General features: G+C 45.9%; 1 protein-coding gene across 2 annotated transcripts in view; it reads right to left on the bottom strand.

Moving 5' to 3' along the window:
* Positions 1-24,252, bottom strand: part of LOC138510595 (metalloprotease TIKI1-like) — a 367,802-nt gene that overhangs the window by 122,850 nt on the left and 220,700 nt on the right. For both annotated transcript variants that reach the window (XM_069626362.1, XM_069626361.1), the window contains exon 3: positions 8,621-8,767. In XM_069626362.1, coding sequence (XP_069482463.1) covers positions 8,621-8,767 — 147 coding nt within the window. The remainder of the gene's footprint in view (positions 1-8,620; positions 8,768-24,252) is intronic.

The following is a 24,252-nucleotide window of genomic DNA, read 5'->3' as shown; positions in this document are numbered from 1 at the left end:
GTTTAACGACCCCACTGTCAAAAATTGGAATGGATCATCCATCATAGCGATGGTAAAAGCTCATGGCTCCCTCCGTGGAGCAACAACTTACAGTGCTTCCGCAATACTTCTGCACCCTGCTGCAGTCAAAAAACTATTCCAAAGTTACAGAATAAACCAGAAAACTTGGCTTGTCGCAACTAAATCCCCAAAGAACAAACCCCCACTTTTCCCTCCACCCACCCCCCTGAACGCCTGGTAATCCAGCGGCTTCATCCTGTCGCTGAGCCAGGCCACCATTGTCTCCCCCCTCCGGGCTCTTGAACTCTTCAAAAACAACAACCTGAGCCCCCCCCCACCCGCTGTCGCCTTCAGATTATGAGCAATTACAGTGCTTCCCCATTCAGAGTCATGTACAAACTTGGTCATGAAGCTTCCCGGGGCACCTCAAGTGTTAGGCTGGCCAGGGGATATCGGAGCCACTCTTCAAAATTTCCTGTGGCCTTGAACTTTACGCCTCTCCTGTGGAGCCTTTGTCCCCCCGGGGCCAATCGGAGCTCTCTCACGCTCTTGCTCTCCCACCTCCATGTTTGGTTCATCCAGAAGTTCTCCCGACACCCTACGAATATCATCCTCTGTGACCAGGGCGTACTTGTATCCTTCCAGCTCGAAGGAGAGTGAAAATGGGTATCCCCACCTGTATCTGACCCCCTTGGCCTGGAGCATTTCCGTCAGTGGTGAGCAGAGCCGACGTCTTGCCAGGGTAAAAGAGGACAGATCTTGATACACTGAGATCCGGGCCCCCTCCCAATCAACCGGACCCCTCTTGTGTGCTAGTTCAAGGATTTTGCTTTTCTCTGTGAAATAGTGGAATCGTACGAGAATGGATCTGGGGCCTCTGTTGGCTGCACCCGCTCTATGAGCTCTGTCAATAGTTGGTTCAGTCGTGTTTGCGCCTTCGAAAAGTGATCCCACCACAGCATTAACAGCTTTGATAATGTCCGTTTGCGTTTCACCCTCACGCTCAGGGAAGCCCAAAAAACGCAGGTTACAGCGGCGTTCCCTATTCTCTAAGTCGTCGAGTTTTAGGGAGCATTTCTCTTCCCTCCTCTCGAGCTCCGATAGGCGCATGTCGAATTGCGTCTCAAAAATGTCATTCAAGGCCGTGTTGTTTTTGAGCGTTTGCACCCTGTCCTCTATATTATCCACCTTTTTGTCAAGGGTGTCCAGCCGTACTGCCATGTCCGCTCTGAAGCCCCTGATTTCCTCCAGGAGGGCAGCCATGCCATTGGTGACTGTGCTAGTATCAGATAGTTCCTGATATGTCGGGGCCGCCATCACAGGGCGAGTTGGTGAGCCTGGGGGCAAGCGTTGAAATCTTTGCAGGGATTCCTTACAGTTCATAGGCCCCCCCAGACCATCTCCACGAGGCCCCAACATTGTACTCACTGGTAGGGCGGGGGGTTGCCCGAGCCGAATCTCCAGGCCCAGTTGTAAATCAGGTCACCTCTGCACAAGCGGTCCTTGTGGTCACTGTGTTGGGGTCAGACAATAAATGCTGCAGTTAGCCCAGGGGAGGATCCCTTTGCCCATGATGCTGTTTGTTGATTTGGGGCACCCTCACCCGTGGGGGCCACAGAGCTCTCGTCGCACGTCTCCTAAGCTTTGTGGGATCCAGAGAAGGCCCGATGGGGGGGGGGTGGAGGGACTGTTGTGGGCACCTCTACGAGGGGGGGGCACCCCCTCTCTCGCTCCACCGGTGGGGGCCTCTGCTCTTGGGGACCCCCAGTGAAGACTGGCCCCGCGGGTGGTAAAGGGGCCGAAGATCTTGAGGGGGCAGACCGCGCCTCCTGTGTGCGCTCCTGCACGAGCTCCACGGTCCGCCGGCACGCAGCCCCAGAAGGTGGCTCCAGGAGGGGAAAAAAGCCCAGAGCACTGTGTGGCCTCACCGGGGCTCAGATGGGCTTGGAAACCCCCGCAGTGAAGTCCAGGGGGGGGGCGCACCTCCACGCCATCCGGCGGTGTTGTGGGTCTCACATAGGCCGCGGCTCGCCAGTGCTTCGTGCGGGGCCGCAGCGCTGGAAGAGGCGGTGCTCACTCTCCCTCCCGGTACAGAGCAACTAACCGCCCGAGGCGCTGTGTGGCCCCGCTCGGGTTCCAGGGGATGAGTGATCTGCCGCAGTGAAGTTCGGTGTGGCGGGGGGCCACTCCCGTGGCCCCGCCTGAGCCACGGCTCTCCGTTACTTGCTGCGGAGCCGCGGCGTTGGGGGATGTGGGACTCTCACTCCCTTCTGGCTCCAGAGGACCAGAACTCGGCCAAAACTTCCCGTCTGGAGACCAGAGTTGGGGCGCTCGGGTGCCCCGAGTCATCAGAAGGCTGCGGTGGGGGTCGGCACTTCACTCCTGGAGGTCTGGGGGGAGCTCAGGTCCTGCTGATGGCGCCCTTCGGAGGAGATGAGTGCAGATGCGTCAGTGCATCTCTGCGCCCCCTGGTGGTCCTCTCGATATGACATTTATAACATGCCTATACACAAGTGTTTCAAGGCGCGACGAGGCAAGGGAGGGGGAACAGAGGGAAGACAGAGACAACAATCTTACTAGGCCAGCTGACATTGAGATCACGCAAGTGAAGGGGAGGGGGGGAAAGGAAAGTGTGAGGGCAAGGGAGAGGGGGCAGTGCAGTACATTGGATCAACAGTACATTGGATAAATAAAAATCAATAAATAAAAAGTACGCAGCCAGCTGGTGGCAAGTGCAAGGGTAAGTGCAGACATCAAGTGTCAAGTGCTGGTAGGGGACAGTAGGGATACAGAAAACAGCCTCTGATTGCAGGGGTTGCCAGGTGGCAGTGCAGGAGTGCCACTGGCAGGGAGGGGACCTGGGCCCGAGATCAGAGGGTAGCCAGGTGACCAGTACAGTTCTGGTTTCAGCCAGGAGTTCAGCAGGGGAGAGGAAGAGAGAAAGCAAAGAGGAAGGTCTTGAGGTGCTACCAGAACCGGAGAAGGTTCTCCTCAAGTTTCAAAGAGGTGGGGAGGCCCTAGCCGAAGAAAGAGATCTACCACCAACTCATTGCTTGGAGAAGCGGCTGACCCTGAGGGAGTTGGAGGCGGATGAGCGAAGAGCTCGAGAAGGAAGATATTTATCAAGAGAAAGTTGAAGGTATAGAGGCCCCATGCCCCAGAAGGCCTTGTGGACAATGCAGAGGGGTTTGAACTTAATCCTCACAGCCACTGAGAGCCAGTGCAGGGATTTCAGTCCTGGAAAGATCCGATTCCTGGACTAGAGGCCAAGGACAAGTCTTCCAGTCCTGTTTTGGATGAGTTGCAGAGGGCAGAGACTAGAGGCAGGCCGATTTAGAAAGAGGCTTTTGCAGTAGTCCAGCCTAGAGAGAACCAGAGCTCTGGAGACAGTGAGCTTCTGGGGGAAGGAAAACAAAGGAAGAATACCTCTGTGGAGGTGCACCTGGTAGTGTGACTTCTTAGAGATGTCAGAGATGTGAGGAGAGAAGGAGAGTGTGGAGTCGAAGATGAACCTGAGGTTTTTAGCCAAACAGGTGGGAGCAGGAAGAGGGCCAAGATGAGTGGGGGAGTAAAAATATACAGACCAGGAGATACTGGGGGTCTTCGGGCGGTTCTATGAATCTCTCTACGGGCCATCCGACTCCGGGAGAAACAGGCTATACACTCACTATTAGACGACATACAACTGTCCAGACTGTCGGCAACAGCTAGGGAATAGATTAATGGGCCATTTACTATCAAAGATGTTATGTGAGTTATTAAAGACCTCCCCAGCAGTAGGGCGCATGGCCCAGTTGGGCTGACCGCCAAATTGTATGCAGCATTTGGGGTGATATTGGCCCATCACCTACTGTGTATATGGAAAGAGGCATTAGCCAGTTCTGTCCTTCCAGATTCGCTCTGAGAAGTGACCATCACAATCCTGCTTAAGCAGGGTAAGCCTGCTAATGGGTGTGGGTCTTATAAACTGCTATCATTAATCAATGTAGACACCAAAATCTTGGCTAAGTTTATAGTAAAAAGGCTACTTACCCTGATGCCACAGCTGGTTTACAGAGAACAGGCAGTATGTATCCCGGGATGGTTTACCGCACTGAATGTTCATTGCTTTTTTAACACTATGGGGGTCATTACGACCCTGGAGGTAGCCATGCCGCTATTTGCGGCATGGCTACACCTATTCCGGGTACCCGGTTCGGGTTCCTGGAATGTGGAAATACCAGGTCATTCCGACCTTTGAGGGCCCGGTATTTCCCCATTCCAGGAACACATCCCCATTCCCATTCGAGCCCCCATAGGACTCAATCAGAATGGGGAGCATGCTAACAACGGGCCCGTTAATGACGGGCCCATTGTTAGCATGCTGGTCTGTTCGCGGGTTCCGCTAAGGACGCCTGGTCCCACGAGGAGACCTCATAATGAGGTGGTAGGGGGTTAACGGGGCTGGCAGCTCTACCGGCCCCGTTAAACCCCTACCGCCAGGGTCGTAATGACCCCTTATGTCCTGCTTTTCCCCGGGAGCCTCTGCCTTCATGCTCAAACTAGATGCGCAGAAGGCCTTCAACATGGTGTCGTGGGATTATCTGTATCTCATCCTGCTTTTCCCCGGGAGCCTCTGCCTTCATGCTCAAACTAGATGCGCAGAAGGCCTTCAACATGGTGTTGTGGGATTATCTGTATCTCATTCTAGAAAAATTTGGGCTCAGGGCAATTATGATTGGTTTCATCAAGCTTCTCTACTTGCAGCCCACTGCTGGGGTAAAGGTCAGCTCTCAATTGTCCAAACCATTATTCCTGGAGAGGGTAAGGAGTCAGGGCTCTCCACTCTCCTCATTGCTGTTCGCTTTACTTATCGAGCCCATGACAGATATGATTAGGAAGCACCATGGGAGGAGAGGAATTAGGTTAGGGGGAGCTCCAGAGATTGTCTTTCTATATGAGGAGTTTTTACTGTAAATTAGAGACCCACATATAAACGTGGACCTAATAATGCAGGACTTCACAGAATTTGGGGTATATTCAGGCTTCATGATAAATTACACCAAGTCTGAAATATTTCCTCTGATCGACAAAATGACTAGATCACAGGGAGTGTATCCTCTGAAATGGACATCTCGGGGTATCAAATATTTGGCAGCCTGGATATTTAGGGACAAGGGGTGTCTTCTCTCCTTGAACTACGCAGCCGATGATAAATATGTCTCGGAAAAAGTAAAAAGATGAAGGAATGTTCCACTTTCTCTGGCCGGTAAATTAGCATTGGTGAAAATGACCCTTTTGTCCAATTTATTGTACCTGGTCACCAACGTGCCTATATGGCCGGGTAAAGAGTATTTTACTACACTTCATCAATCCCTGTCACAGTTCCTTTGGCTTGCAGGCGCAATCCGGAAAAGGTGGATGCACTTAGCACTGCCACATGGTAGGGGAGTTGCCACGCCCCATTTCGAGAATTATTGGCTTACTGTCTACATGCAATTTGCATCCTTCTGGTATGGGGGAGCGCGGTCCTCAGCCCATTGTTCAACTTGAGTGCCTGGCGGCTGATAAGATTGACACCAGGACCCTTCCCTTGGCGCAGCATACAGGATGACTGTCCATTTGATCCAGTGCACAGCACTAATGGGGCATGGCGGAGAATAATACGGAAAGTGGGCATGGTCAGTCTACCCTTACTACAAATGGCTTCTGTTGTGGTGGTTCGTTTCCCTGGACTGGATCCCACTTGAGACAGCTCATTCCACGCCTCATGGGAAAACCGGGGTTTCTGGAATTAGGAGACTTATTTCCAGAGGGGAGGTTCTTCACCATGCAGACCTGGAAACAGGGGCACACAGGCACTACGACTGAAATCCTAAAATATTATAGGCTCTGGTCTGCAGCATTCAAGTTGTGGGAGGGCTCCGCAATTTAACCCCCCGAGGATGGGTTTTTAGCATATATCTCCAACTCCTCTTGATACTAGCCACGCTGTATGGGATGATTGTAGACAAATCAGTAAGGCAGATGTCTCCTGCCGAGCTAAAATGGGAAAACAAGCTGCAGGTCGAGATTTCCAATGAACAGTGAACTAAAATGTGCTCTCTGACTAAGACTATCATTACATTCCAGATTTAAGCTCATCCAGTACAAGATACTGAATAGATTACATTAGACCCCCAGCAGGCTTTAAATCATCGATCCGGCGATAGATGGATAGGTGCCGCCGATGTTAGGTTGAGGAGGCTGATCATCTGCACATGTTGTGTAACTGCCAGGAACTAAAGGAGTTTTGGAAACATGTGATAGATACCTTATCAGAAATTGTGTGTTGCTATCTGTCAAATTCACCCATGAGTGCTTTGTTTGGAGTGTTGGGGAATGTCCCTTAGAGGAGAACTGGGTCCTTCCTTAGAATTGGGTGCCTCATTGCTAAACGCTGTGTACTAAAAAAGTGGTAAAATGCAGGGCCACCACTAGGTAAGGACTGGATGTCTGACTTGATTTGGGCTGAGACTGGCAAGGATCTATATATGGACACGCTGCCGGGCACGTCCAAAACCAAAGGATATATGGCGCGAGTATCGGGTACACCTGGCCAGCCTCCAATCTACTGTTAAGGTTTCCTGAGGCAGATGGGGATGTACTGGGGACCCGGCCTGAATGGGTGTCTATGCTGGGTCCCCTATTCTACCAATGCTGGCCTGCGCTGTGAATGCTGTATGCCTTGTATGAAGACGAGTCTCAATGTATGTTTTAATGAGTGTAATGACTGCTACTTGTTTACTGTTAATATGTGTTTGCCAAGAATAAATGTTTTTTTTAAAAAAGAATCTCCCGAAATCACTTTATGCATTTTGTGATTCAAGAAACATTTTATCTCCCAAAATGTAAGAGATTCAAAGTTTCCTTTAGTTTGTTTGAACAGCACTGAGTAAACTAAAGGAACATGTTTGCAGATTGGCTTTGATACAAATATGTTTCTCCATGCACAGTGTATGTTAAGAAATCATATGTTCCTCAGCTTTCTCCTTTTAAGGTTGCTCCATGAAACCACCTCAGAGGTTCTTACATTCTTGAGTGAACATTTAATGAAGGGCCATCCATAAGATTGATCTTTTTCACATCCATGTCTTGATTTCCCATGGTTTTCCCCATGTTTCCACTTTCGAGATCCCACTTACTTCTTTCTGGAATGATCTTGGAAATATGGGAAGTGATCAGGCATAGAAATGCCACTCCGTAGCAGCAGTATTGCTTCCATGCTTGTTTCAGCTGAGCGCCGTCAGTGTTCCTTGCCATGGAGCCACCATGGCACCTTTGCCAAGAGTCTGCTGCATCTCTGCGATTGGTGGGGCAGATGCATGGAGTCATGGCACTGTAGCCACACGAGCAGGGTTGATGGGGCAACAGGATGTCCACCCCTTTTATCAGAAACTACAATCTCCAACATGATCAGGCCTAGATGGCCACCAAGTGACCCTGGAACAGATGAAACACCACCCCCATTCATCCCCTCCCTTTTGGGTCTCTCTGGCTGTTTCGCTTAAATGCATTACAACTGGTACTAGTGAATGTAAATCTACAAAACCAGTACATCGTTTCCCCTCTCCCATGTATGTGGGAGGGATTGGGTTATCTACTTCTGCTCCCTTGCTCTGAATATGTGCTGTAACCTCTTCCCTGAGTTCTAGCTATTGCCTTGCCCAGCTTGTTTACTTTTAGGTACTCAGACTCCTAGTTTTATATATTGATGCCTGATTGCAATTGCTTTCTTTTTTTCCTCCCTTGTTTCCAGCAGGGCTGTCTGAAGCTTAGGATTGCTTTTAGTGTACCTCTCGCCTGTAACCTTCACCAGTATAAATAAACCAGTCCAGGGGTCTACTAGATAACCCTGGCCTACAGTGTGTATCTATCATCAGCTCTGAATCTCAGAGATTGAACCTTTGAGTGCACAACCTCAATAAAAGATTGATCAGGCATAAGTACAGTGCCCTTGACTTCTGACACATCCCAAACTGTCATCAATCACACCTTTCACTGCATTCTCTTCACTGCAAATCTTAATGGTTGATGCTTTGCTATTTGCTTTGCTTGAAAGCGTCAGCTATTTTATCTTCCCCGGGACATCAGTTCTCCCGACTACCTTTGATCAACACCATGGGACAGATTGCCAAAAAACTCTCTCTTGCAGTCTGCTCTCATATTACCCTGAACAAAAACATGGATTCATAAAATAGGCATGCATACAGGAGGAGGGGCTGGCTGTGCAGGTGACCCCTCGATGCATATTGAAGTCTTGGGCATTCAGGGAAACCCTACACATGCATTAAATCCCATAACCACACCTTGTCACTTACTTTCTAGCTCTGCCAAAATCGTATTGCTCCACACACCAGTAATGTATTATTTGAGATGTTACAGTAATGCTGTATTCCTTAATCAATTATTCTCCATTGTCTATCTAATATGGACACTTTCGAATAGTTTCTGTCAATGCTCTAATAAACAATGTAACCAATGTAGCATGTATACATCACATTAGAAATCAAAGTATTTATGGTCCTGCAACATGCATACTTATAAGCCGACAATAACTATCATGATGGAGAACATTCCATTAGGATCTGCTCTTCCTTACCTGACTTGTTTCGTGGTTGAAGATAATGGAGTTAAGGTCTCCACAATTGTAGTGTTTGATGAGGTCCTCTGTGGTGTAGGGGATTTGGACACTGCCAGCTCGAAGGCTTTCCTGCTGCAAAAGGGTCTGATTTAAGGCAAAGATGACCTTTGGGAAACAGAACATATATGGATCTCAATGGCAGGTCATTTCAGCTCGCTAAATAGCGAAACAATGAGATGGCACATGTCGGTACGGCACTAACCAGTGATTGGAAAGTTATAAAAGGAGAATTGTGACTTGTGACTCTGCATGCCTTTACACTTTGCTTCTGCTTTCAGAGCCATCAACTCTTAGGGCATTGGCGCAGCATGATATGGGGCAGAACTGTGAAGAAGGCTAATGCGGCCCAAATCCAGGTAGGAGGATATGTATTTGATGTGTCAATCAGAGCTGCCTAATTCATTCTCAAACACTGCTATGTTTATGATGGTGCATTATATCACTCTAACTAATAGCATGGAGAATCCATTCTTACAGAAGTGGGTAAAAGACTGGCAAAACTCAGAATGCAGTTTATTTATTTATTTATTTATAAATCACTGTAGCCCATAGGCATCATAGCGCTACAACAGAAAAGCAACTTACCAACAAATGATGACATAACAACAAACAAATCAAATCACCATAATAAGGAACATTCCAACAGAGAATATGAACATAAGTCTAATCAATTACGAGGTTTAGATTCGAGGAACCTTGGCAAAATACTAGTCCCACATCCTACCAGTACACAGTCCCTATTCTCCTGAGTACACCAAGGATATATCTCAAGTCTGCGTAGGATCTTCAAATCGGAGCTTCTAACCACTCCTGGCTCAGTTGTTTGCCAAAGCCATGCCAATACTTTATTCCATAAGTCTTCTCTCGGCTCTTTCCCAGAAGGCTTCTGAATGTTGGTGATAGTAATGTTCCTATGGTTCATAACTAAGTCTCTAGTATTCTTCTCAATAAGTGCCGGCATTAGGGATATTCTTACTCGCAAACTTCTAGAAATAGACAGTAGTGCATGAGCATTTGCAGGTCTAAAAGCCCCTAGAAGACCTGTCTTAGATTTATTTACAGCAACTGGGGGTAAAGTATTAGGCGCCAGCAGTCGCTTGCTTGCTTCAGGAGGTGAAGTCAAAGGCATAGCCATAGGGAGGGAAGCGATTTCAAAACCCGGCAGTCAGATATTTTCTGTATGGATTGTGGGGACAGGATCACTTTCCCTGATTGACAATCAGTCTGGCAACAGCTGTTCACTTCATCCAAATATTGGACTTCCCCAGGCAAAGTTGGAAAATCTGTTTGAGAAGAGTTATCTATTTTAACCAGACGGAGTTCCACCACACATTTATCCAATGAATCCATCCAGGTACAAAAATCAGTGAAGCTGCTACACATGGGCAACTCCTTGGACGTATTGGCCTTTCCTTGTGACCATTGTTCAAGGGTTAAGTGCAGCTGAGGACTAACCTCAGAGTCGGACAGCAGCTGTGCTATAACAGATGTCTGTGGTTCATGGTTAGTCTTAATCCCCATGTCACCAGAAGAAGAACATGGTACCTTGGGAGGGGATGTCATTATATCCATTGTATTTATAAAGAGATTTTCAAGATTAACGGCCCCTGTATTAACCAAGTCATGCGTTTGGCAAGCCAGCTATTTACATCCATTGTGCATGTCAACAGTATCACTAATATTAGGGGGGGGATCAGTTCTCTCAATATGTAATCTCTGCCCCTTGCGTGAGCTCCACACCAGAACCTCGGAAATGCGTTCTTGGTTGAAACTGGAGAGTTAGTCACAGGAGGAGTGACTGGGATTTCACGCCCTTGCTTAGGAGAAATCAGAGCAGGCTTATTGGTTATCAGGGAGGTCGATGGCTTTCCATGAATAGCTTTTCTTTTTGTTACAGGCATAGTGCCCCACAGACAACGCACCCCGTGTGCAGTGCACAATTAACAATAAATGGCATGTCGCTATCCACAGAAAGGGAATACCTGAGAGACTCAGCTTCCCACAGACTTCTTTTCGAAAATGTGTTGCATAGGACCAAAGCCATTGAGATCTCAAGGGTGGACCATGCAAAATCAAAGTTAGAAACCTTATGATGTTCCACTTTGGGAATGTACAAAGACAAAATGGTGAAATTATGTGGGCTGGACCTGAAAGACAATTATATAGAGGGGGTGTAACGTGAATGAAAGGCCTAAAAGCTTTGAGTAAGGCGTTAATGCCGTGCATTCCCTTCACATCCTATTTTCAAGCATTTGTATGGAGGAGAGGATGTGGCAAATGCAACTAGCGTTGCACGCATGGAAGGCAACCTTTACCGAAATCCTGCATGACAGTGTTTACTTTCAATTGGGAACACTGCTTACCATGTGCGGATGGTAAGCAGTGCTCCCAGTTGAAATGAAACCCTGCTGACATGCGAGCAAGCAATGCTCCCAAAGAAATGTAAACTAGGCAGCGTTTACTCACTTTGCACTGCAGAGTGCAAATTTGAAGGGCAAAAGGCGGCGTACATGCTCATTTGCCACCTTTTGCCCTTTACATTTGCACCCTGCAGAGCAAATGATGAACATTTGCCAGCGGGAGCTGTAAAATTATCAATTTCTAGAAAATGAGTAGGGAGACCAGATGGAAATCTGAGGATAACTAAATAAATTCCATTACACTCTTTTCTGCTCATTGGTGGCAAAATAAATCTCTAATATGAAAAAACCTATCATTGGCCATCACCACTAGTGCAAGTATTTTTTATATTAAGAATTTGCTATGGTGCCTGGAAAAAATTGTGCAAAACTGCGCTTGCAGGATTTTTTTATTTTTTGCAGCCTTTGGATGGATAAGATATTGGAAACCTTTTTACATAATCTTACTAGATAACATTATCTGGCTACAAGTTACAAGTGGTTTGCCAGCAGCAAAGATGGAAGTGGCATTACACAAACATCTGACATTACGGACGTTTTATTTTATTTAGTGTTTTTTTTTTTTTTATAAAAGCACCTAACACCATACCAGAGTTCAGTTTCACCTAACACCATACCGGAGTTCAGGTTCACCTAACACCATACCGGAGTTCAGGTTCACCTTACACCATACCGGAGTTCAGTTTCACCTAACACCATACCGGAGTTCAGGTTCACCTAACACCATACCGGAGTTCAGGTTCACCTAACACCATACCGGAGTTCAGGTTCACCTAACACCATACCGGAGTTCAGTTTCACCTACAGCATACCGGAGTTCAGTTTCACCTACAGCATCACCATACCGGAGTTCAGTTTCACCTAACACCATACCGGAGTTCAGGTTCACCTAACACCATACCGGAGTTCAGGTTCACCTAACACCATACCGGAGTTCAGTTTCACCTAACACCATACCGGAGTTCAGGTTCACCTAACACCATACCGGAGTTCAGTTTCACCTAACACCATACCGGAGTTCAGGTTCACCTAACACCATACCGGAGTTCAGGTTCACCTTACACCATACCGGAGTTCAGTTTCACCTAACACCATACCGGAGTTCAGGTTCACCTAACACCATACCGGAGTTCAGGTTCACCTAACACCATACCGGAGTTCAGGTTCACCTAACACCATACCGGAGTTCAGGTTCACCTAACACCATACCGGAGTTCAGTTTCACCTACAGCATACCGGAGTTCAGTTTCACCTACAGCATCACCATACCGGAGTTCAGTTTCACCTAACACCATACCGGAGTTCAGGTTCACCTAACACCATACCGGAGTTCAGTTTCACCTAACACCATACCGGAGTTCAGGTTCACCTAACACCATACCGGAGTTCAGTTTCACCTAACACCATACCGGAGTTCAGTTTCACCTAACACCATACCGGAGTTCAGTTTCACCTAACACCATACCGGAGTTCAGGTTCACCTAACACCATACCGGAGTTCAGTTTCACCTAACACCATACCGGAGTTCAGGTTCACCTAACACCATACCGGAGTTCAGTTTCACCTAACACCATACCGGAGTTCAGGTTCACCTAACACCATACCGGAGTTCAGGTTCACCTAACACCATACCGGAGTTCAGTTTCTAAGCGTGGATCCGGATTAGAACCTCTGTTGCTCTGCGTGGTCTTGCTTCCAATATCAGCGCATTGCCCCTGTGCTATTGGTGATGGATACTGAACCCTTGATAAAAAGTGATTACTTCCTCATAAAGGGACTGTTTTTTCTGGAAACATGGCCTGGGAACGGTTGCTGACAACTGTATTGACCTGCTAATAGATTTCATTGCAGCCTCCTTATTTAACATCAAAATAGTTATATTAATTTACTGGTAAGAATTATTAAGTCTGCCAGCTGAGATTACGCTGAGAGAAGTGACCTTTGAGAATTTAGCAAGTAATCTCACCTTTGGGGATTAACAAACAGAAGTTGTTAGGGAGCCGCACAAGTACAGCTTAAGGACACTGGATCAACTGCACACTATTGTTGGTTTCTGAGATTTACAAATCAAGGCGATCACCATTAACGTCTAAACTGATCATTTGAGAGTTATAAATGTTTAAATTTAATACAGAGGACATATTTTCTGGCCTTTGTGAACTCATTCAAAATAAACAAGCATTTGACGTCACAGAGGCTGTTATTGAGTTTTATTCAGATGTTTGTGTTCTTAACATGCAATCACACTCATTGGAACATATTGACAATATTTGAGACTGAGGCGGTGAAGAAATAGCTAGTGGATCTTCAGCTTTCTGTCATCACGGGTAGACGGGTCAGAGGGCACAATGCGAGCAGATAAGCATAAATAAACTATGCACGCCCTTTCTGACAGTTCTCTACCACCGATTGTCACTAGGCAAATGGCCTTTTGCAAACAACATGGTAGATTATTGCCACTTATTTGCGATGATATTGTCACTTCTAGTACCTCCTGCAGTGTGGGGCGATAGGGAGAACGGTGTAGGCTATTTTATTTTCATTTGCCACTTCTGTAGTTTTCATGAAGCCTAAATTCCTTTCAGAATTGCATTCTAGTTGCAACTGCAAACAAGGGTTAAAAGAAAAATGGAGTTGTAAACATGAATGATTCCAAGCCAACGCAAATTCCTGAATTTAGTTAATGGCGAAATGGAGAAAACAGAAAAATGATTGGTTGGGCATCAGCCTCCATTCATAAAATTCCCTACCCACATCAGCTGATTAGTAAGTTTTGGTTGGGCCATAATGCGCCATCTCAATTTGAAAATAAACCCTGAAGTAAAAACATAGAAACAGGCAAGTGTGTATTCTAAATATATGTTTCCTTTGACATTTCTGCAATAGAAGAGGGATTCGCAGAAATTCACGAATCCATGCATAGACAGAATAATGGGAGAAGTAAGTAGTCAAAACAAGTAAATTAATACGATTTAAAAAACTGCAACCGAGAGAACCACAGCTAGGAGGTGTTTGGTGAACTTGTCATCCTTGGACCGCATGGTTCACGATGACTCTAAGATGTTGACACAAGGCAAACCTAGTCATTCTAACAACTAGTCCAAAGAATCTCTATGCTGGTTCTTTTGAGGGGGTAATTTAACACACGTATGGGCTCTAGGACCTGTTACTAATTTGGACAAAGAACAACTTTGCTTCTGTTTTGCTGAACTGTCAAAAAAGAATGCAGAGTGAAACCAAGTGACACAGAGACCCTCGGATGTTCATATTCCTAGACGTCTGGCACAGATTATCTTGGAATGCAGGATGCCCTGTTTTTTCTACACTTTCACGGTTGTTGAGATACAACTAGGGGGATGAAGAAGTACCATGTGCCATCGTAAATGGATCGTTCAGTGAAAGGTATGAAGGACCCCAGACTCACCTGTTCTTCAGTTATCCCTCAGTGTGATTGTGAATTCATGGGTAGGTTAGCTGAGGAATGCACAGACCTTTGGACGGTCATTGGTGGCTACAGCGGCTGCACCTCAGACATTTACAAAATCATGTATCTTGAGTGACACTGAGGGGTGTACTGCTTTTGCTGAATTCAGAAAGTATAGACAAATGCCTCACAAAATAGAGTACGAGATCATCAACCTGGGGGTGTGACCAGCAGCCATGCAGTAAGACTGCCTTTCTTCATAGCACCTGCTTGATCCTGGTAAGGATATCCTCAAAACTGCTTGCATCACCTCGGAATCGCATCAAAGCAGTGCGGAACTCATCTGGAGCCGAACTGCGACAGTGCGGTCGAGGGCACACGGCTGCTGACAGTGTAAGGCGGCTTGACGGAATGGAGGACGAGAACCTCAAGATGGCAGTTGCTGGCTCCGAGTGAGCTGCAAGGGGGCCGGTGGAGATGTGAGCACCGGCTGAGTGCTGCGGGAACAACAGCGGGCAGTGGCATTCCCTTGCCAAAGCCCTGGACCGGACAGGCGAGGCCCGCTGAGCTGGTGACCTTGCTAGAGTGATGGGCAGATGGGACCCTGAGGGACAGCCTGGGCAAGGAAGCTCAGTGGCAACGTGCTCGCCATGGAAACAAGCTGACATGAAGCAACACAGGTTAGATCGCCGGGTCCGTGCTTAGAAACCTTTGGGTATTAAGTGCGCTATAAATATACAACTAAGACATATTCCTGTAACAGCGCCTTAATGCCCCCGGTCTGTATGAGCGATTTAAAAATGTAAATAAATAAATAAATAAATAGTGTGCTGCACAAGCAGAGTCCCGGGTGAAGGACAGTGTTTGCCGGCTTGTCAGAGCACAGCCCCCTTGGAAGAAAGAGGGGGGAGACAATGGTGGACCTGCCCCACTGGGATCGCAGAGGAACATTTATCCAGTAGGGAAGGACTCGAGAAGTGGTGTTGAGCTGTCCTGTGGGAATGCGGAAAGCGAGCAGAACGGACCATTTGCCTGAGAAGATTTTTACTACATGAAGCCCAGAATGGTATGAGTGGCTGCACAGTGCCATAGATTGTTGGACTTTCTGAACCACGCAGGTCGCCAGGGTCTCACAACTGGACACTGCCCCTGGGCCATTGGCATTGGAAGCAGGATAAGGTTGTGGATGTGCTACTAACCCGGATAGGAGGGGATGAGCAGATGGGTGGGGGTGGGGGGATCAGCAGTTGGAAGCATGTTGAGTGTGCATGGGAAGATGAGTTATCTGCCTGTTCGGATAGACTTTGTTCTGTTGGATGAGGATCTGTGTTTTGTCTACTAAAATGTCAATAAAGAATGTTAAAAGAAAACGAGATCATCAACCTGTCTGAATTGTGATCAGGTTGCTGATCCTGCTTTGTAGTCTGTAAATCTTCTATGCTCTGATACAGGTGACGGTAGAAGTGGAGAGCAAGGGGAAATGACGACTTAACTGCTTGTTCCCGTAAGTACACAAGGATTGTGTACAAAGTTGACATATGTAGTTTAGTTCAGTGACAACGCGCTCTTCTTGGAGGCAAGACGATGCTGAGCAACATAGGTTTGAATCCCGGGTCTGCGCTTACAAACCTTTTCGGTATTAAGTGCGTTATAAAAAAAACAATTATCACTATCATATCATTGGGTAGTGCATTCATGATTTAAGAAGGAGGAGTTTTGTGGACACACGACCCAGCGTCTCAGGCTTCTGTGATGGGAAACCGGAGTGTGGTCCCCCACAGTAGTGGATGCATTGAGCCCCAGAAAAAAAGAGAATTTCAGTGAGGAGGAGGAGAAGGTTATTCTCTCCTAAGAATGCTCGATTGTGAAAACTAAGAAACTTCCTGATCAACCTATCTTGCAAGTGTGCTTTTCTGTCTGCAAGGTATGTAAAGGGAGTGAAAGGGGGACTTTCGGTCCAAGAGAAACAAAAAGAAGGCATTACTACTGTATGCATAAATGTAAGTGGATATGAGAGCACAACAGTTACTGTGATTGTAGCTGTAACTCATTTCCAAAAGGCACATTTTCCTGCGAGGGATAATCGATTCCTGGCTCCAAAGCTATTCCTGCTGTGGGTATGAGTTCCATTTTAGGGGTGCTCCTGCCAACTCAGAAATTGCCATGGTAGTGGGATGCTTCATTGTTGGGTCATCCCTGTCTTGGTTCAAATGTCATAACTGCTCTGGAATTCCCTTCTAAATTTCAAAGTGGGATCAATGTCTGGTGCAATTCCGACTATTGACAATGGGTCCTGCTGTTGAATGTAACAGCGGAGAACCGTATGATTAGCGTGTAGAGCAAGCCTTCAATTCTACTTCCTACGGAGGTATTTTCCTGAAGGGACATAGCTCCTGTGTGCTGCGAAGGTAGTTCCTGCTGAGTAAAACGATTCTGGGCACTGGAAATATTCCTGCTACTGGCAAATATTTTTAGTAAAGATGAGGCATGATATCGTCAAAGATTGCTGATACAGCAATTACTACTGGGAGAGTTGTGACTTCTGTGGCTGGTTTACATTTTACTGGTTGAACGAGTACTATATTAGGCAATCCTTGCTCCTACCAATAATACTGATGGTGGTACAATACCCCATAGGTGTAGTTGATCCATAGTGCTGCTGCATATACTGCTTGGGACAAGGTTTACTTATGAAACAAAGTACTGCAGTGGTTAAATATCTGAATATTGCCAGAGGATTTGGGTTGTTTTACCATGACGGAAATAATTGCGGCCGAAAAGGCCATAGCGGTTTTGACCGAAATTTTTTTTTTTACGTCACGGTAAAACAACCCAAAATAAATACATGAACCCCTGTTACTTACCTTGGGGTGGCACACTTCAGTGTGTGCCGCCGACTCGCTGTGTCCCTGCAATGCCGGTTCCCTTTCACTTCTGTGATCGGGAACCGGCACTGCAGGGTCCTTTCCTTTTTTTAAAAACTTTTTACGGGAGCGGCTGCGGGGGACGCACCCGCAACCTCCACTGGCAGTATAGTGAACAAGGGGCAGGGGACACCCCCGCAGCCGTTGCCACTGAATGGGGGATTTAGTCGAACTTTTCAGCCGTTTGGTATTTTAGAACTGCTGAAATTCGGCCAAATCTCCCATTCAGGATTTTAAATACAGTCTTTTTGGGTCTTTCCATTGCCAGAGGCAGTTCTTGCTTTGTTCAATGAAATATGGTGCTGTGGAAATTCTTGTTTGAAAATATTACTACTGCAGGACCTTTCAGACGTGGACAGGGATTACTGATGGGTGCCACCTCTGCTGGGGGGAACTGCTGGGTCAAATATCCCTGGGTTAGGGTGATTTACCTCTGCATTACACAACCCCGTGTGCAGCCAGCTGGCCATGCCCTGCGCCCTCAATGGGGTATATGGATGCAATATGTATTTGGTTTTCTCTGCTGCTTGGTCTTACCCAGGCTGAATCAAAGAGAGCATAGTTACCCTGAGAAGCTACTTGATGCAATGCTCTTGAAAATGATAATAAAAAAAGAATGAACTTTAAAAAATGATTGCAGCTGAGGACAAATACAGCTGGGTACAAAGAATATTGTCTGATTCCATCTTGCAGCAATTCCAGAAAGGAAAGTAAAATAATTGTGACGGTGTAAATGTAGATTTAGGTCAATACCTCCCGGGGGTGTCAATCATTACTCCACAGGTTAAAATTGCATCACTGCTGCAAGCCATGGACCTCATTACAAGTACGGAGGTGCAGTAAAAAACAGCAGTAATGTGGCGGTAATTCCGTTACCACCGCATTACTCCACCACCGTACTGTGGATTTGGCAGTGAGGTAGAGGATTTTCCTCCAGCAAAAAGCTGGAGGAAAATCCACTCCCTTCCTAACAAAGAATTGGCAAAATCAATGGAATTACCATCGGCAGAATTACCACAAGCAGTAAATCCACCAAACTCCCCAGGGAGTCCTTTGGACCCCCAAAGATGTGCAATTAGACCACCTACCACCACTTGTAATACAGCGATAAATCCGCAGGACCAGGTGGCGGTAACAGTAATTCCGTTTGGAGGTATTCCAGCGGATTTACCATTGGAATACCGCCACACTTGTAGTGAAACCCTATGTCTTTTGGTGACCATCACTCTTCTGCGTGACAGGTCAGTTTGTGCTGATGGCCATGGTTACTTATGGAGGCAATTCCTGCTGTCATTACCCATTTCTGATGCTGTGACCATTCTTGTTGTGAACATGTTGGCTATACGTACAAGGCCATGTATTTGCAAATCATAGAATACAAATCATGGAGTCCGCAGGCGCATTAGCCATGAACACAGGGTGCTAACTTCCATGGGCCTGTAAATGTGAATTAGGTAATTAACATCACTAAAGGATTAGGTGACGGACAGGCATGGCTTGTTGGAGTGAATGCACCCCACACAGCTGAGCTGGAACCCCCCTCTACCTATAACCCCTGGCAGTTGGAAAGAGACATTGCATCATGACTCTCTCACGTCAATCGAGTCAAGCAGAGTGATCTGGAAGAAAGGAAAAGGGGGGCAGTTACCTACCCCAAGAATGGTATGCACTGGGAACACTGAATAGGGCGGCCAGGGGCGCTTGCATTCTAGCACAGGTTGTAAGAGAGGATCTCACTTGCACTTACTGGGTTATACATTTGAGAGAGAAAATAATCACTGTAACGGAGGGATTCTAAAATGACGTGCGTGAACTGTGATTACTGCTGAGAGAAACCCCGTGCACTCAGATGCAATGTGTGATACTTCTGCCCTCAGTTCCAGCTGAGCAAATATTAGCTGCTGTCAGAAGATCCTGCTCAGGTTTCGATGGTTATGAGTTGGATTCGCTCAGCTCAGACGGTTTTCTATCTACTAACTAGCTGATATACCCAGCATTGCCAGGTTATTATGTGAGAACAACATGGAGATTCCTGAGCAGCTTGATGGGTGACATGGTGGCGACGGTGCCAACAACTATGGCCCTAAAGTTCAATATTACTAAAGTGCATGTTCATTGTAAGGCTTGTTTAGAAATATTTGTTGTTTCCCTTCCTAGTGAACATGGTTTAGGCTTCGTCGTCAGGCACCATCTCGCAAAAATCCTCTGGAAAAGTAATTTCACATGATGCAGAAAAACTTTGGAAACTTCTGGAATGCTACCTGCCTTCACCTTTGCCTCTCATGTCCGTTCGCCTATCATACATTTATGATACCCTTCCTGGTGATCATGGTTTATGGCTTTGTCAGCTGGCCACAAACCCACAAACAAATGTTGACTTTTGCTGAAATCCGGGCAAAGTGTTGGGGTGTCCAAATGTTATATAGATTAGTAAGGTCCAGAGGGTCCTAACGGGTGACTGTGCAAAATGCGTTGCAAATTGGTGAAACGGTGTGGAATTGTATAGGGAACATACACAAAATCACAGATCCACAAACACAGAGACTTTTGCTGAAATCTGTGGAAAGGGGTAGGGTGTCCAAGTGTCATGTAGCCAGTAATGTCCAGAGTGTCCTAACATGTGACTCTCCAACATTTGGTGCAGATTGGTAAAACAGTGTGGAATTGTATAGGAAACATATGCAATGCTACAAACCGACATCCAATTTGACACTTTTTCTAATATCCGGGAAAGGGGGTGGGGTGTCTAGATGTCATGTAGCCACTAATGTCCGGAGGGTCCTAACAGGTGAATGTGCAGAATGTGGTGTAGATTGGTGAAACGGTGTGGAATTGTATAGAGAACATACACGAAGCCACAAACCCACAAGCCCACACCCAAATGTTCACTTTTGCTGAAATCCGGGGAAAGAGGTGGGGTGTCCAGATGTTATGTAGCCAGTAATGTTCAGAGGGTCCTAACAGGTGCCTGCCCAACATTTGGTGCATATTGGTGAAACAGTGCAGACTTGTATAGGGATCATACACTTTGGCGCAAACCCACAAATTTTCACTAGCGACTGTAGGGAAATAAACGCTCTTTTACATTATTAGGGGAACTGGGGAAACTCCTGATAGAAACCATTCTACTCCGGAAAGAACATCCTGGAAATCAATTATCTATGATACTGAAGACAAAACAAAGATGTAAGAGCAGTGGCCAGCTCTTGCTAAAGTGATGATTCAGATCTGCATTGAAGAAACTGAAATGTCACAAATGGGCCAAAAGAAAACTGAGTAGGTTTTCCACGGTCTGTGTACTATATCACGTTGAGTTTCTCCATATCCTGGGATTTTCCAAAACATGTTTCCAGTACCCCAAATGTCTGGTTAGTCATATTTCGGTGCACAGAAAAAAATGTAACATGCACAATAACCCTAATTCTGAAATATTCTCTCTATACTTGCATGTGCCATGTGCACACACGGCGGGAGAAAACACCTTTGTTCTGCAGTTATGCGGATTCATTTTTATTAATTTACATGTGTAAATGGCTTTGCACATGCAGGTTCACTACAGTCAAGCAGCACAGCCAGAGAATTGGCCCAGGTGACATGTGTCAGGTATGTCTACAGCCAGGGGAGTTGCTAGGTCTGGAAAAGACCCGGGGCTAAGCTGATGTCGGAACTGTTGGGACTGGGGGCTAGCTAGTCTTTTGGCTGTAGCCCCTGAGATTCTATCCGGGGCTACAACCAAAAGATCAGGGGCTACAGCCCCCTTAGCCCCCCCCTAGCAACGCCCCTGTCTACAGCATATTAACATGCATCTCCTGTTGGAAAATGGTCGTGCCTAGAACTTGGTCACCCCTGCAGCATTTGCCCTGTAGCCATTAGACTTCATTCATCAAATACTCATGTATCCACCCCACTACAATTGAACGAGCTGATCTCTACCCATCAGAGGCATTCTGGCATTGCCTTCATCCGGTTGGTGGCTGCAAATATGTTATTTGATTGAATTCGAGTTTACTCGTTTTGGGATGGAATCCGGTTAAGTTATATGCAGCATTACCAAAACCTATTTAACACTGTGCTGCAGTGGTCGAAGTGTACAAAATGTAGTAGTGGAGCTATGTTCTCTGCTGGTCTGCCCTGCTCCCCACAAGCCCCATCCCTGCACCCCCTCCCACACCAAATCCAAACTCCCCAAACAAACACACCTGCTATTTATGGGAATGTGCAGTGCAGTGCACTGAAGTGCAAGCTTCAACTTCTTCCTACACTTTTATTTTAAAACTAAACCATTCCATAACGGTTTATTTTCAAAATAAAAGTATAGGAACAGTGAAACTTAAAAATGAAAAGAATGGGAGCACCACTCCCGACCACTCCCGCCCACTTTGACCTCTGCTGTGCTGGGGAAACATTGAAGTTGGTGCAAATGGATGACATACTTAACATAACATAACATAACATCATGAAAGTGATTTAGGATTATGATAGCTGTGTCTGACTTTCTATTTCAACCTTTATTAGGCCAAGAGGATACCTCAGGGGGCAATGTGGTGCACACCTTGGGAAAGGGATGATGCCATGCAGAATTGGTTTGTTCTGTTCGCTGGTGTTTATAAGCTGGAGCAAAGTGGCATTCAGCATCATATAAATCACCAATAAAATGTATGTAAAAAGTACATGAAACAAAGGGTGCATATTGGACCTGCTAATGCCAAACCATGCATGAGACAAAAATCCATATTCCCTCAGAGTAATCGCTTTCCCCCATCCCACCCGCCTTAACACCTCCGGCTATACATATATGTAATTATGAAGTATTTCTGACTTTACCCTAACATATGATTTCAAGATTCAGGCTACACAAACTGGTTACAGTACTAAATTCTGTTTGGAACTATTCTATGATGTTTTCTGTAGCACCACAAGTTTCACCCTTTATTTTCTTATGAGTGCCTGAAGACACGAATCATGTAAGAAACACACGGCTAGCAACAGGAAAAGAACAATGAAAACAGAGTGGATAGCTAATAGGATGAGATAGAAGGGACTGACTACATAGACGTGGGATTAGACTAAGATAATAAATGAAAGGCTACAAGGAAAAGTGTAGGGGACTGAGTTAATGGAGGATTGAGTAGGGTGGGAAGTGGAGTAAGAAAGGCAGAAATGTGTTTAGTTAAGTTGTTGTTAGAATATAGTAATTGGCTTTTCTCATCCACTGAAATTACAGGATATTTACACTTAACATGTTCATTTTACATAACAAATTGGCAGCATTCAGGTTCAACTCAGTCATCTAATGTCCAAGGCACTAATAGGTGCTGTCCTCTTAAGGAGGAGACCCGCCATTCTTAAGTTATCTTCGCTATGTATGAAGACCACCCTAAAAGGGGTTTAGAGTTCCTGTATAATATGGCTAGCAATGCTATGGAGCTGGTTCATGTTGGGAGAAACACGGGATGATAATATTAAGAAATGCCACTTTTAATGATCATTTCTCTCCTCCCCGTCCTGTCTCACATGCCCAATTCACTTGTACAATGTTAACATGATGGCAGTAGGGTTTGCATTGTGGTAGTGCCTTCTGTATCTGGTTATGATTATGTTAATGGCATGCATATGAAATAAATCAATTGAAAGATTATTATTTTCTGTACTACAATTAGTCAGGCAGGTAACTCTCAAAAAGCCATTTATTTTTCATTTCATTTATTTTTCAGAGCATACAGTAATTAGAAAATAAGCTTTGCCTAAACATGTGACACCAGTATTGGCTGACTGGTTGCAGGACATCTTTGGACTCTAAAATTCATCATGTTCGCCAGCGAATTGTCAACACACGCAGTCCTGCTTTGGCTCCTCTGAACCCTGTTCCAATAGTAGCCTCTGCTGTGTTTGATTTTTCTCCAGTCTTTCCCATTTCCATTCAATCGATAGTGTCATATATGTGTCCTACTAAATGTCCAGGCAACACAGGTCCGGAATGGATGATCCTTGACTCGCTTGAGATCATTCTTCCAATTTTGTTGAACTTTTTTACCATGTCCTTGGCTTCTGGCTACATCATCCAGCTTTGAAACATTCCTGTCCCCCCACCCCCTTCTCAAGAAGACAACTTTGGGTCCAGTTTCACCGTTCAATTACTGCCCCATTGCTAACTGCCCTCTTATTATAAAGATTCTGTAGAAGGCAGTGTCGCCCAACTTCAAAATGTTGTTAAACTTAATAAATGCTTTTCTTGTCATAAGTCAGTTTTTTAACCTTACACAGTACTGAAACTGCCATCTTTGTCATTAGGGAGGGCATCCTTTGGGATATGAATCCACACACGCAACCTTTCTGCTGATTTTGTTAGATCTATCAGTGGTTTTTTGACACCATGGACCAACATGTCCTCCTTCTGAGATGTCTATCTGTTGCCAGGGTATCTGTTGATTTAACTCTTTTATAATGGCTCGTCTGTACTGTCTCAACTTGGATGTCATGACACAGCTTTGTGGACAACCAATGTGGTGTTTCACAGGATTCAGCCCTTTCCCGTTTGCTTTTTAACTGTTATGTTAAGCCACGGCACAACCTTCTTGCTGACTTGGATGTCAGCTTTAATTGTTTTGCTGATGATACCCAGATTTCCTTTAATCTTACCAGCAATCTTATTGATGATAATGCCACTCTTCCCAATATCCCAACCCAGGTTATATACTGGTTGTGCACAACTTCACTTGGCCTCAATGCCAGCAACTCCTGTTTCACCCCTGTTCCTTGTCTGCTGTTTTGTCCCTGTCTCTTTCTTTGTTTAACTTTCATTCAAGTCCACTTCCTTCACA

Source organism: Ambystoma mexicanum, chromosome 6p, assembly GCF_040938575.1.
Source record: "Ambystoma mexicanum isolate Mex_15411 chromosome 6p, UKY_AmexF1_1, whole genome shotgun sequence".
NCBI lineage: Eukaryota > Metazoa > Chordata > Amphibia > Caudata > Ambystomatidae > Ambystoma > Ambystoma mexicanum.
This window is presented reverse-complemented; position numbering and strand designations above follow the sequence as displayed.